Here is a 14,649-nt window from a genome sequence, read left to right on the forward strand (position 1 = left end):
CAGTTGCTTACCATATATTGCAGCAATCCAACTCTAGGTAGTAATGCCAAAGAAATGAAAACAGTCTCACACAAGGATTTTTAGCAGCTTTATTTATAACTTCCTCCTCAACTGTAAAGAATGCCATCCAACTTAGGGTTGAATAAGCAATAAGACATCCACACAATAGCATATGAAACAGAAATCAAACTATTGATACATCCAGTGATATGGATCTCAAGTCTATATTTATAACACATTAATCTCAAAAGTTACATACTATTAAATTCCACTTACAACTCTTTTCAAAAGACAAGCCATAAAGTGAAAGCACAAGTCCGTGACTGTCAGGGAGAGAACAAGATTTGACCAGGAATGGTAAAGGGGAGGCTAATAGAACTCTTCTGTCCTGTATTAATGATTACTTGTCTTTATCCATTTATCAGAGCTTATGCAACTGCATCTAACTTCAATGTAAGATCTAAAAGGAAAAAGCTAAAAGCTTAATGCCATAAAATAAGCCCCCGTGTGACTTACGGAACAGGAAAGAGGTCTGTGCCTGCTAGGATTTGAGGATGGGGGCAGGACTATACTACAAGAGGACACAATAAGTTTGGGGGAAGTGCCACAAAAATTCTCTATTTTGATTATGTTAAAAGGTGTCCAAACTTACAGAACTTAAAATCATGAAGGAGGAGATTATTGTATAAAAATGATTTTTTAAGGGGAGAGTAAAGACCCAAGAAATTGTTTTAAGAACAAAGAAATATCCAGGCATGAAAGCAAACACCTGCAATCCCAGCACTTGGAAAGCTAATCAGGGGGGCTAAAAAGTTCAGGACCACACTGGGTTATAGGGGAACCCCTCTCTCTGTGCATGGGCACGCTACCCCCACCTTGAGATACGTTAGAGTTAGAATATCTAAAGGCCCTGAGACTGCCTCTTACTCTGCAGCCCAGGCTGGACTCAGCTTCACAGACATCTTCCTGCTTCAGTATTCTTAGTGCTTGAAGCACTGGTGTGAGCCACCCACCTGGTTTTAGTTCTATTTTATTTTGACATGATTATGTTCCCAAGAATCTAGATGCTTTTATTTCTAATATATTATTGTCTAGCAAAACTTAAGATGAGATCAGTGAATTAAGTTGGACATCATTTAAAGAGACTTTGAAAGCATAGTTTTCCATAAATACTACCATTTTTTTAAAAACAGAGTAGAGAAAATATATTTTAAATATATGACAACAGAAAATACCAGAGAGGTGTGCCCTTGTTAAAAAGGCAAAATAATGCAAACCAAAAGGCTAGCATACGGTTTAAATTAGACTCAAGTTTGACATCCAGCACACCACCACTTACTGTTGACATGAGCACATTCTGTCAGCTTTCTGAGCCTTACCCCTTCCTGATACGGATATACTGAAAGTTAAAGGTGGTAACTGTTTCTCAGAATTTAGTAGTTTGTGCTCAGCCCCTAACCGTCCAGAAAACAGGTATGGTCTACATTTCCTGAACATCCTGCAGCCAATGGCTTTCCAACTTACTATGATAGGTATACCCCTTCTAGAATCGTCATCCTCTACACTATCCCCAGGCACTTCCAGAGACAGGAGACTCACACTATCCTTCTCTACTCCTACACTACCCAGATGAGGAGCTAGCTATTGATTTAGAAAATACACAGGCAAGAGCCTTGGCACTAAGATCTTGTAGGGTGATAAAAACGAAAAGGATCACCCATCCAGGGACAACCGCCACCTCCCCCGCCACTGCCACCAGGTTTCTCAGCAGTCTAGCCTTTAGGACATTTACCTGTCCAAAAGGTTAACCCTTATCAGCATAACTCACAGGGTACGTATGACACAGGAATTTAGAGTCCAAGGTACATTGTCAGCACTTGGACTCTGCTTATTTGCTTTTTCAATAATTACAAATTCTTTTTGTTGTTTTATTGTTCACTTTTCAAGACGGGGTTTCTCTATGCAGCCCTGGCTATCCTGGAACTTGCTCAGTAGACCAGGCTGGCCTGAAACTCACGAGATTCATCTGCCTCTGCCTCCAGAGTGCTAGGATTAAAGGTGTGTGCCCAGCTGGACTCTGCTTATTTGTTTTTGGGCTGTTTTATTGAGAAAGGGTCTTGCCAGATAGTTCAGGCTGGCCCATAACTTACAGTCCTCCTAGCTCCAGTCTCCCAAGTGTCAGGGTTATAGATATGTTGCCACCATGCCAAGAGTCTGCTGATTTTATTTACCTTAGAAAACACAGTGGGAGCTGGGAATAGTGGCAAAAGCCTGTAATCCCAGTACTTGATAATGATGGATGGTGTTGATGGTAATACTACAGCTTGGTAATAGAATGGTTGTCTAACATTTGTGAGGACCTATTATGTTCAATTCCTGGCACCACAAAAACAAACACAAGGTCATTTTCAAAGACAGGAAGGATTAAGTAGAGGGTATTAGGGTTTGGCAGCTCCAGACCTTTGATAAGAATGGAGGGCACGGCAGCAGAAGATACATGACATGGAGGTGTTCTACTATTAAGTACATCAGGGAGAATGGAAAGGCATCTGGATTCTCCCATCCCACAGGAAGCAGTACTTGCAGTATGAGGGGAAGGTCAGCTGCTCAGTCACCAGCACAGTCATCGGAGTTGCCAGAGAGGTCAAGCATAGACATCATGGAGTCAGACAACTTAGTGGCGATTTTATCTGTAGAGGGAAAAATACAGGCAATCTCTGGGTAGCTGGCTTAGCCAACAGGCCTGCCACATGTAAATAAAATCACTAACTTGGCCCATACCAACCTCCAAATTGGCTCAGTTATACGTCTAATCATTCAACAAAACAGATAGGCCATTACACTTGTCAACCTCACAAGAAGATCCATTCACGTGTAAGTGATCACCCCAGCATAGTTTCTTTCTCATGGTTTCAGACTCGAAGTATTCCAAGTATTTTTGTGTCTTCTGAATACTAAAATAATAATTTCCTTCTATTGTGTGAACTTAGCATTCCTCCATTACCCCTACCCACCCCCAAATAATCACTCATAGCAATGGAGTGCACACTAGTACTAGCTTTGAACTTGAGTGCTTACCACTCGCAGTCTCATCCTCAAGATACACTTGTTCCTCTGGGTTCCCTGAGACTTCTCCAGGAACCCTCTGCTGATCAGCCCTATCTCCAAGCTGGGCTAAGCTTCCTAGAAGTGCTTATTGTGTGTGTGACCTCACAGTGACTGTTCTACACTGCCACTGTTTGTTTTGTCTCCTCTATACTCTCTAACAAGACTTGGAGTTTAAGGGCAAGTCTCCCTTGGATTCCCAGGACTCACTGTAGAGCAAGAACAAGATAGCTATAAAATATGGCATAGCTAAAAAAAAAAAAAAAAAAAAAAAAAAAAAAAAAAAAAAAAAAAAAAAAAAAAAAAAAAAAAAAGATGACAGAGTCAACCAACACTACCTACATTTTTATACACAATATATATATATATGTATATATATACATATATACATTTTATACATAGGCTACACAGTGAGACCCTTTCTTAAAAATTCTTTTATGTATATGTATGTGTGCCTGAGACTATGTATGTGAAGCACATGCTAAGCCTTCAGAGGTCAGAAGAGTTGGACGCCCTAGAACTCCAGTTACAGACACTTGTGAGTCATATGTGGGTACTAGGAACCAAATCTGGGTTCTCTGGAAGAGCAACAAGTGCTCTTAACAATGGAGCTCTTAACAATGGAGCCATCTTTCCAGCCCCTAAGAGACGCAATTTCTTCCAAATGTTTTTTATTTCCACTTAACTGAATCTGTAGTACAGAAGCCACAGATATGAGGTTACTATAAGTAACCTGAAAACCTGTACATGTCAACTACACAAAAGATTGCCATTAATACAAAGAGACAATTCATATAGGGATGTGAAAATATTCCTATGATACAGAATGGAGAAATTATGAAACAAAAACTGTATGCTCAGTGACAAGCATTTGTGTGGAAAAGAAACATATGACTTCTCCATATATCTGTCTAAAGAAGGGCAAGAAATTAACCAGCTGCCTATGACAAGAAGCCTTAAGAGATTGCATTGTGCATCCTCTGAGTTTTAGAAGCACTGCCTATTTATAGAGTACAAATGATAATATAACAGACAGAAAGTTCCCAAGGTATGGGAACATGATACACAGACAAGGTCAGTGGTTCTACAAGTGTAGGCTCCAAAGATCAGCCTTGACAAACCCTTCAGGTGACATGATGCAAGTTAAAATTTTGAGAACCACTTGCCAGTCCATGAGTTTCCTAACCCCATCTCTCCAACTCTTCCATGGAGATAGACATATGGAAATGCTTATTCAAAAGTCCCTAGTCCTAGCCCTCCTCAGACATTTTCCAGAGCACAGGAATGGTCAAGTACCCCTACCTGAACGCTTCTGCAATTTTTTCTTATTCTTCAAGGCAGATGCCAGAGCCTGGCCTTGCTGAAGTGGGTCTGTCTCCAGGATCCTCTGCAACATCGGGCGACGGTCAACAGAACTGACCTCTACTACACGGTTATTTTGGGGGCAATGGTGGTCCACATTGCGTTTAGGCCACCCCATCTGATTACGGTTTGGTTTGGTACAATACCCAGTAAGATTTCCAATCTGGGAAGAAAAAGAATAATGGTGAGGTCTGGATCTCCAAACACTCCTACAGAGAAACCTAATATAGGGATGGGTAAGAAGAAATCTGGAGCCAATTATGGCTCCACCATATTCTAACTAATGCTTAGTAGGCCCATTAGCCTCAGTTTGTTCATCTGTCCAACAAGGTGACTAATGGGTAGCTTGCAAAACTTTCTGTTGTTTTTTTTTTTTCAAGACAGTTTCTCTGTTTAACAGCCCTGACCGTCCTGGAACTCACTCTGTAGACCAGACTGGCCTTGAACTCACAGGGATAACCTGCCTCTGCCTCTGAAGTGCTGGGAAGGCTTTAAGGTGTATGCTACCACCACCTTGGCTACAAGAATTTGATAAAGGAAAGGAAGCAGTGATGGTTTACGCCTGCAATCTTAGCAGTCAAAGGCTGAGGCAGGACTGCTATAAGCATAAGGCCAGCCTGGACTAGATGGATGAGTTCTAGGTTAGATTGGGCTACAGAGACTGTCTCAAAAAAAAAAAGAGAGAAAAATATTTACTTGATTAGTGACAACTAACCCTTTGTTGAAGTAACCCTTCTGGGCCTTACTCAGGTAGTACTTTTAACACCCACTTTGGGCCCAGCTATATGGGAAAAACCTGGAAACAAAGAAATGTTAGACTTACTTCCACCTTCAGTAAATAACTAGGCTAAATAAGCCTTAACCAAAGCATGCTGTCTACCCATCAGGGCAGTATGAAGGCTATCTGTGTGCTGGGTACATGTTAGTAGTAAAAGCAAATATTAACAGAGCATTTACTATGTACCATGTACCAATCTAACATATAAATATGGAAGTACACAGTCACATAAACATGATTCAGGCAACAATGGGCCACATATGTGCCGGTGGCCTGCCATGAGCATCTTAGTTTATGGTAGTATACTCTATGGTATTTCCACAATGAAGATTCTGTCAAGGTAGGCAGACATGGTAGCATACACTCATATAGTATTCCTTAGGAGTTGTGCGATGGGGAGGTCTGCTGAGGGCCCTGAATAGAATCTGGAACTTGTAGCACAAAAGGGGAGACTACTGTCAGTTTCTAAGAAACATACTATGCCCAGGGGCTTATGGCTCAGTGAAACACTACAAGATAGGTCTGAAAGGACATCCCAAAGTCTGATAATAGTGACTGTCTCCAAAGAGGGGACACAGTGAGTGGGGGACAGAAAGAAAAGAGTTATTTTTCATTGTGCAGCCTTCAATCCATTCTCAATTTTAACTAATAAGCATATATTGCCTAGTTAAAATTTTCAATATATGAAACTAGAGAGGAGATTTGACCCAGAGATGAAAACAGGCAACCATCAATGCTTTCTTATTGCCTTAAGGGCCAAAGTCAAACTCAAGGCAAGCTATGCTCAGATGCCAGATTCATCTTTTTCAACCTCTACTCCAGTCACCTAATAGCACGAGCAATTCACTCCAAACACCATCTCTTTGAGCCCCCACAGAGAACTCAGCCTTCCAGGTGGAGCTTAAGGGTTCTCTGACCAACTAACAAGTAGCACACTTTAGGGCACTTAAATACAGGCTCTTCCCATATTATTGCCCACCCATAATCACTCCTTCTATGTGTTTGAAATGGAAACTTTGGAGGAGCAGAGATGGGCGACTAAAAAAAAGATACTAGAAAAACCAAGAGTGGCCCAACCGTAGAGGAGCATGCCTTTAATCCCAGCACTTGAGAAGCAGAGAAGGAGGTGGATCTCTGTGCATCTGAGACCAGACTGGTCTACATCAGAGCTGTTACACAGAGAAACCCTGTCTTGAAAAAGAAAATAACAACAAAACAGAGTCATATGATGCTCTGAAGGTGTTGTATAGCAAGCCATGGAAAGGTGTTTAAGCAGGGGAACGAACAGGTTCAGACTAGAACCATAGAATAGCCAGGCATGATGATGTACACCTGTAATCTCAGCACTGAGGAGTTGGGAGGCAGGAGGATCAGGTGTTCAAAGCCAGTCATGACTACATGAGATCCTGTCTCAAACAGCAACAAAAGAAACCATGGAGCATATGTCCAGGTAAGTTGAGGCCTGAAAGCATACTCTAGGATTACAGGAATCATAGAGATTTTGACCATGTCTCAAGACATGGTAAGGAATAGCCATAGATTTGGTGACTAGCAATGTATGTGATTCTGTATACTAGTCAACAGAAGGAGTCATCTGCTAATTGAATAATAATTAGGTGAGTAAGGTGGTGATGCCTGTGCTATGGACTGGAACCAGGGTTGGGAAAGCTTGCTTGAAAGAGCTCCTTAGACACATCACTGTCTAGGCAAAAACACACCAGGTCAAACATCTACAAGTCCATAGAAAGTATGTGAGGGACTCACTCCTCACCACCCCAGGGGAGATACGCAGAAGGAACTGACTCCTTCCCAGAACCCTGTGCACGAGACAGCTGCCATGAAGATGCACAGAAATACCTTATACACGGTGCTTCTATTTTCAATGGCATCTGCTATTTTCACCAGTGGAGAATGGAGCCACCTGACCTCCATTTCTTGTGGGTCCATGTCACCCAACAGCTCATCGGATTCTCCCACAGCTAAGCCTGTAACACAAACATCACTGTTAGAATCCTGGCTCACCCTTGCTGGCAGCCTTCAGACTAGGTCTCAGCAGAAAGGACATGAGGGTGCCACCAGTGTCGTGGGGGTAGGTGAGGTTGTTTCTGCCTAGAGGCTGCATAACAAATATTTAAAAGCATGCTTAGTAAATCCAGGGGGTGCATACCTGTAATCTAAGGACTCAGGAGGGTAAAACAGGAGGATCATGTGTTCAAGACCAGCCTGGGCTATATATAGTGAGAGACCCTGTCTCAAAATAAAAACAGAACAACGGCATGATTATAGAACACTTGCCTGCTGGGAGTTAGCCTTAAAGCTTCAGCTTGCTCATGTGAGAAATGTGAATTCCATAACTCTTATTTAGAGGATTAAGAGAAAACCAAGCAGAAGGCATCTACTGTACTCTGGCTCAAATGTGATGAAGACAGCCATGAGGATTCCTTCCTAGAACCAGCCTCTGTCCTCTTGCCCCTTACCTAGAAGTAGCCTCCAGTGCAATACTCAGCCATCCCTATCGCTTTAGTGCCACACCACCCTCAGACCTCACCTCTACCAACCTTATCCTACCTACTTTACTGAATGCCTTAACTCCTGCTCACTCTTCAAGATGCCACACTAGGACCAACTCCTTCAAATACTTTTTACCTATAACCTCTTCCCCACCCTTGTCTTCTCCCTACAGTGATGACACTCTTCTTGCCCTTAAAAATCCAGGATCAAGCATCACCATTAAAACATAATTTTAAGTCCCTCTCAACTGTCCACTTGACAGAATCAGAAATTAAAATTCAGCAAGCAGGCTGGCTTGACTCAAGCCACACATGGAATAAACTAGAAGGCAGGCAAGTCTTCTTGTCCTCATTTGTAATCCAGGACTTCAGAGCACCCACAGAAGGAAATGACTGGCCTTTAACAGAAATAGGACTGCAGGTCAAACAATGCTTTCTCATCTATTCCCTAATGTATGACCAGAGTGTCCTGGACAGAGTAGAGAATGAAGTAGGAACTACAGGCACAGACCAGGACTACAAACAGTAGTGTCTAAGAGCAGAAACCTGTTCACCAGTTTTGGCAAGTCACTCCTCCATATCCCCCAGATAGCATCTACAGAGCACTGATGTACTTACTATATAGAGCTAGGCTCTATATGCTTTACCCTTGTAGTGCTGAGGGTCGAACCAGGCCCTTGTGAATGCTAAGCACGAGCTGTATCCCTGGGCTATACCCCTTGCCCTCATTTACAAATTAGGTAAATCTACACAAAACCCTTCTGGAATGGGTGCTACTGTTCTTATTTTACAAATGGTATCACAGAGAGAGAGTGAAGTGAACAGACTTGGTCAATATCATACAACAAATGAGGAAGAAAACTTAAATTTATTTAAATTCATGTAGTCCACACTTATAACCACCTCACTACTCTGCTGAGGAATTTAAGACAACAGAACAGGAGAGCTACCATCAGAGCCCTTCAGATGACTCTTTTGACACAGGGTCTCACTATGAAGCTCTTTCTAGCTTGGAACTCATAGAGAACACCTGCTACTGCCTCTCAGGTAGTGGGATTAAAAGGTATGTTCCACCACCCCCAGTAAATATAGTCCTTTTTCACTAGAATATCTTACTAGCCAACAGAGGTAAAAAAAAACAAAATCTAAGCAAGCTGAGAAGTCCGTAGAGAAGCCAGATACAGTGGCATAGACCAGTACTCAGAAGCCTGATGAGAGAGAATTATCTAAAGTTCAAAGTCAGCCTGGACTATACAGTGAGCACTAGGTCAGTTAAAGCTACATAGGAGTGCTATGACAGCAAGCACAAGGCTCTGGGTTTAATCCTCAACATCATTTTCTCAAGCCTAGGGCAATAGGAGGGAGGAGAATAGGGAGAAGGGCCATTTAGTTGTTTAACTCAGTTGTTTGGCTGCAATTACAGGCCCATGTAAACATACACAGCCATTTTTGAGCCTTTAATCCCAGCATTTGGGAGGCAGAGGTAGTTTATGGTCAGCCTGGTCTACATAATGAGTTACAGGCCAGCCAAGAATAGTGAGACTGTGTCTTAAAAACATCCAGCCCCCTCCCCACCACACACAAGAGCTTTTTAAAGGAATGTTTCCACCCAAAAGAAATGAAGCCTCACTTTCAGAGAACCTAAAGGGTCTATAGTTAGTCAGCCAACCTACCAAAAGTTCACCACAAACACCACCCCTCCCATACCCTCACAACTAGAATTTTCTACCTTGCAGGACAATAAATTTTAATACCAAATCCCAAGTAGCCCCAGGGAAGGGGAGATCAAATGTGTGCTCTGACATTAAGTCTGGGCTCTATGAGGAAAAAACAGGTACCCCACCCATCCACACTTACATTCCATGGTGTCTTCATTGGCGTGCTCAGTATCTTCTATATCAAAGACCTCAGTCATCTCCTTAACAATCTCAGCACTGAGATGGGTGGGCAGAGTGTGAGTGGGAGGTGGTAGTGTATAGAAGCTGATCTTCCCACTGTATTGGAGATAATGAGGGGTCGCTGGTGATGTCACTGAGAACAAATAACCCACCAAAAGAGGACGCAGGACAAGAAAGTCCAGAGAACAGCATCTCAACAATGTGTTGAACTGCTGAATAACCACTAGGCACAGAATGTTGATTCCCAACCTTCGACCAAGTAAGTCAGGCTGTCCTACTGGCATCCATAAATACCACCTCCTGCTCAAGCCCTTCCTCACCTCACCCAGTCAGCCAGCACAGCTTTGGCAGCCTGTTCTTGACTATATACACCTCCCTTCTTCTTCTTTCCCAAGCGATGGGCCACTGCAGTCAGAAAGTGCTCAGTCGTCTGGAATCCAGATACACCATAATAGCTGGAAATCTAGCAAAATTAAGAAAACCCATGAGAAGGAATGAAGGACCTGTGAAGTAGTAGGATGGGGCATGCATCCACTGAGGACCCTGCTCTATACCTCCTCCAGGTTGCAGCGCTGAAGGATGGTCTCCACCGGGGTCACAGGGTCTGCCAGCTTCTGCACATGGATGCAATTACGCAGGATGGTGCCCACCTCCGAATTGGGTCCTGGAACAATGCCTGGTGCATCCAGAAGCCTGATAAACTTGTCTAGGTAGACCTCCTGCATGAATCTAGAGGGAAAAACAAGGCCCAGCTGTACGTGATATTGAGTCACAAATGTTGGGTCTTGTGGGAAGGTGGTGGAGGGAGATCAAAGAAGAGAGGGAGGGGTATATTATAAGTCTTAGGTGAAGTGGAAAGATGTAGGGCCAGGGAGGGAGATCTGAGGTGCTATAGACCCAAGGCTAATTCTAAAATTTACTCTCTTATACTGGGGACTTAACTGCAGGATCTCAGACAAGTTTCTGATTCTCTTCATCTAAGCAACAGAGCTATTTGTAGTTGTTAGGAAGGACCCAGCAAGGCAGCAAGCCTGGGATGAGCCAGGTAAATGAGGACTACTAGTAGGATTCCTAAACCCAGCGTATGAATCAGAGGATGGTCCACAATTAGAAAATGGGGCAGGGGCTGATGAAGGCATGTGAACTAGGATGGAATGTAATGTCAAGGATTTTTGAAGTGGGGGAGTGAGCAGATCTTACTTTGTGACACCAGGAACAGCTCCCACACTACAAGCACGGCTGCGCTTCAGGCTATTGATCAGACTGCTCTTCCCCACATTGGGAAGGCCTGCAAAGTAGGAGCAGAATACTCAGGGCAAAAAGTACTCCCACGAATTCAGGCCAGCCCTGGCAAAGGCAGTAACCAGGCCATGGATGAGCCTAAGTACACTCCTGTCTTCCCACCCCAGACCCTGGCCAAGCCTCTAAGGGTCTTTCTAGTTCTCTCTTTTGTCAGCATTCTAGGCACACATGGCCCTCTCTCTAGATGTGCAGTCCACCTCCCACCACAACCAGCCTAGAGGGGTGCACCACATACCGCCTCACAGACATGACCTAACAGAAGGTGGATATCAAGTGTTGAAACAGGCCCACCTGTTCGAACTTGTAATTCCCCTGGGAGAAGGGACTACTCACCAGATGGCCCCCTCTCTGCACAGCTGTTTGTGCCTGTGGAATCTTCGTATCTGAGCGAGCACCTGTGCACCACTTTCAGTCTGGGGCTGCCTTTGTGAGTTTCTGCCTCACTGGATCTCATTCTCACTGTCCTCTATGGGTACTGAAATTTACCAGAATGCACTACTCTCTTCCATGTGTGCTCAGGAAGATCTGTGGTAGGGTACTTGGAAGTCTATGCATCTCTATGTCTCCTGGTCCTTTTCATTTCAAATGTGACTACTTTTCCCTTGTGTTGGACCTCGAGGTCACAGCTGTTTCTCAGGGTATGTGGAATGTTCTTTCTCATTCTGGACTATCTTTTCTGATTCTCTCCACCCCGTCCATTCCACTTGTGACCACATGGCCACTCTGTTCCTTCTCTCTGGAGTGTGTCTATTGATGTATCCCCATTCATGTTTCATTATGCCCTTGTTTTGTCTTGTGTGCCTCCCTAACTATGTCTTAATTCTCACTATACAAACACTTCACCTCATCACAGGTCTGTCTGCCTCTGTGTGATTCCAGGTTGTATCAGAGAGTTACCGTGGGTCTGGGCACATGTGGGATCCCTGTGGCTTCATTTGCTTTGGGGCGGCAGAGACAGTGTTGAGTGTGGCAGAACTTGGGCTGCACGTTTTGCCTCCGAGTCTGTGCCTGCAGATGTGTCCCTTAGGGGCCTGTACATGACACCATACATGGGCATTTTTATGTTCTTGAGGATCTGTATGTGTGTGTAGACATATGTTGTATATTCCTGTGTCTATATCTATCTCTTTCATTCAAACTGTCTACATTCCTGCATGTTCTTTTGTTGGACGTGCATATCTACGCAAGTACATATCCCAAGTGTCTCTTCTTCACCAAACCCTCTACATGTGTCTGTACATTTGTCTTTACCTATCTCCTGTTGTTTTTAACACTGGGGACTAAACCCAGGGTCTCACGAATACTAGGGAAGTCCTCTACCACTGAGCAACACTCCCAGCTCTTACTTTTTTATGAAACAAGGTCACATTAAGTTCCCTAAGGCTGGCCTTGAACTCAAACTTTCAACCTTCTAAAGCAGCTAACACACAGGTCTGGATCAGCAAGCCTGGCCACAAAATAGTTTTTAATGTCCCTTTAAGCATTTCTTTGGGGTAATAGCTCCTTTATTCTCTTTATAACTGCAACTTAAATTTGTCCTTTTCATTATCTACCAACTTCACAATCTGGCCTCCTTGTTCTTTCTCTGTTGTCTATTCAAAAGTGTGGCATATAGCTAGAGTCTGTAGAGTTCTCTTCAGAATCTCGGGCTGGCTGAGACACTTTCCCTCTCTGATGATCTTTCCCTGCCCCTCAATTTTCCCATTCTCTCTCATCTCCTTCTACAGTATTTGGGTTTCAGAAAGACAGAGGCTTAAGCCTCAGCTCCACCTTGTTTCCTTTTGCGGATCTCACTGCTCTGTCTCACTGTCTGGAAGAGGCGGGTGAATCACACTTCCCTCCCACAGCTGACAGCTTTGGTAGTCAGCTTTCTGGTAGTGTTTGGTACCAAGCATTTGGCTCTAACAGCGTTGAATCTCAATATGCCTTCCCATGTCCCACTAGCCAAATGGCAAATGCAAAACCACTCCAGAACGCTTCCTATCTTCCCCAAAGAAGCCTCACAAAATTCCAAACCCTTTCCCTCAATGAAGTCACTAGCCAAAAGAGCCTGGGCCCTGGGCCTAATTTACCCAGTCTTACCTACAACACCCACACGAATGTGGCCACGCACTTCCCCCAGGCGACAATAGTTCCCCAGGACCCTCATGAGATTTTCGGCTCCAAAGCAGGCTCTGCTTTTCAAAAGCGACTCAGAGGCCTGGTCCACTGGAACTTTACAACGACTCTGAAAATGAAGAATATTACAAAAATGTGCATCAAGGAAGAGATGGAATTTGAGCCTAAATTTCCAACCTGCAGTGGAATATTCTGGGATTGCTAAACTTGGTTGCTTATCATACTGAGTCCTTCCCAGCACTTCTTGGTTTCCAGTTGCTGTTGTCTGTATGTCTCCAACTTCCTCTGTCCCTGCTTCTAACTCAACATGCATGGCTTTTGACTCCCACAGCAGAGGCAGAAATCCCTGCTTGAGGCAAAACAGATTTCATTACTATCTCTCTCACTCATAGGCCTATGAGGAAAAGTCTAGTTTCCTTCCTGGGCCCTTAGTGTCTCATATGCACAAAAGGGAAGCCTGGCCTTTCTGCCTCTGCTGGATGAAAGGGTTCCAGGCCCAAAGCTGATCTTCCCTTGACCCTCAGGACAGGACAAGGCCATCCAGACTTCCCTACTTTTAGTTTTGATGGTGGGAGAGCAGGGAGTCACAAAATTCTAAGTGGGACATCTTATATTGGCAAGATTGTAGGAAAAGAGGTTCTCTTCACATACCCATCAACCCAAGTGGGAGGAGGGTTAATTGGCATTGCTATCATAAAGAATAATTTGTCAGTGTCTAAGAAAATATCAAAAGCTTAAGTCCAATATATAACCCAGCCACACCATTGGCCAGTACTTAGCCCACATTAACACTTGTCCACATCCCAAGGAGATACATGCAAGTGGGTTAATAAAAAAAAAATACTACTTAAATAACAATGAAAATTGAAAACTAGGGTCTGGATGGTAGAGTGTCTGAGCAAGATGCTCTGAGCTCCCTACCCAACACTGTAAAAAAAGAATAATGCAAAGCTGAAAAGCTTGGCCCCCAGTAACCAATTTACCTTTCCAGAAACAACCAATGCTACAATAATACCTTAATGTTTTATAAGTATTTCCATATTGATATCAATAGGAAGTACTATGCCTTGTTTGGAGTTTTGTTTTGTGTTTCTTTGTTTTTTAAGACAAGGTTTCTTTGTGACTCTCCTGGAACTTGCTTGCTTTATTTATTTATTTAAACTGTGCTTGTGGCATACACCTTTAATCCCAGTACTCAGGGTGCAGAGAAGAAGGATCTTTAACTTCAAGGCCAGCCTGGTCCAGCGAGTTCCAGGACAGTCAAGGCAACACAAGGAAACCCTGCCTCAGAAAAACAAAACAAAACAGAAAAGATTTTTGTTTATGTTTATGAGCATTTTGCATGTACGTATGTCTGTGTGCCACATGCATGCCTATTATCTGGAGAGGTCAAAAGAAGTGGAGTTACAGATGGTTGTAAGCACCATGTGGATGCTGGGTACTGAACCCGGGTCCCCCAGAAGAACAGAAAGAACTCTCAACCACTGAGCCATCATCTCTCCAACCTCCTATGCCTTGTTTTAAAGAAGGGGGAAAATGGTTATTTTTTGTTTTTTTTTTTGTTTTTTTTTTTTTT

The 14,649-nt window shown here is 43.4% G+C and overlaps 1 protein-coding gene across 1 annotated transcript in view; it reads right to left on the minus strand.

Moving 5' to 3' along the window:
- Positions 1–1,992: 1,992 nt before the first annotated feature.
- Gnl3l (G protein nucleolar 3 like) overlaps positions 1,993–14,649 on the minus strand; it is a 32,154-nt gene continuing 19,497 nt past the window's right edge. Inside the window, exons 9-16 of the mRNA XM_021153372.2 lie at positions 13,038–13,182; positions 10,854–10,941; positions 10,208–10,382; positions 9,974–10,116; positions 9,613–9,749; positions 7,103–7,230; positions 4,408–4,630; positions 1,993–2,690 (exon numbers count right to left, since the gene is read on the minus strand). Of these exons, the coding sequence (XP_021009031.1) occupies positions 2,608–2,690; positions 4,408–4,630; positions 7,103–7,230; positions 9,613–9,749; positions 9,974–10,116; positions 10,208–10,382; positions 10,854–10,941; positions 13,038–13,182 (1,122 nt within the window). The 3' untranslated portion in view covers positions 1,993–2,607. The remainder of the gene's footprint in view (positions 2,691–4,407; positions 4,631–7,102; positions 7,231–9,612; positions 9,750–9,973; positions 10,117–10,207; positions 10,383–10,853; positions 10,942–13,037; positions 13,183–14,649) is intronic.

This window comes from Mus caroli, chromosome X, assembly GCF_900094665.2.
Source record: "Mus caroli chromosome X, CAROLI_EIJ_v1.1, whole genome shotgun sequence".
In the NCBI taxonomy this organism is placed as follows: Eukaryota; Metazoa; Chordata; class Mammalia; order Rodentia; family Muridae; genus Mus; species Mus caroli.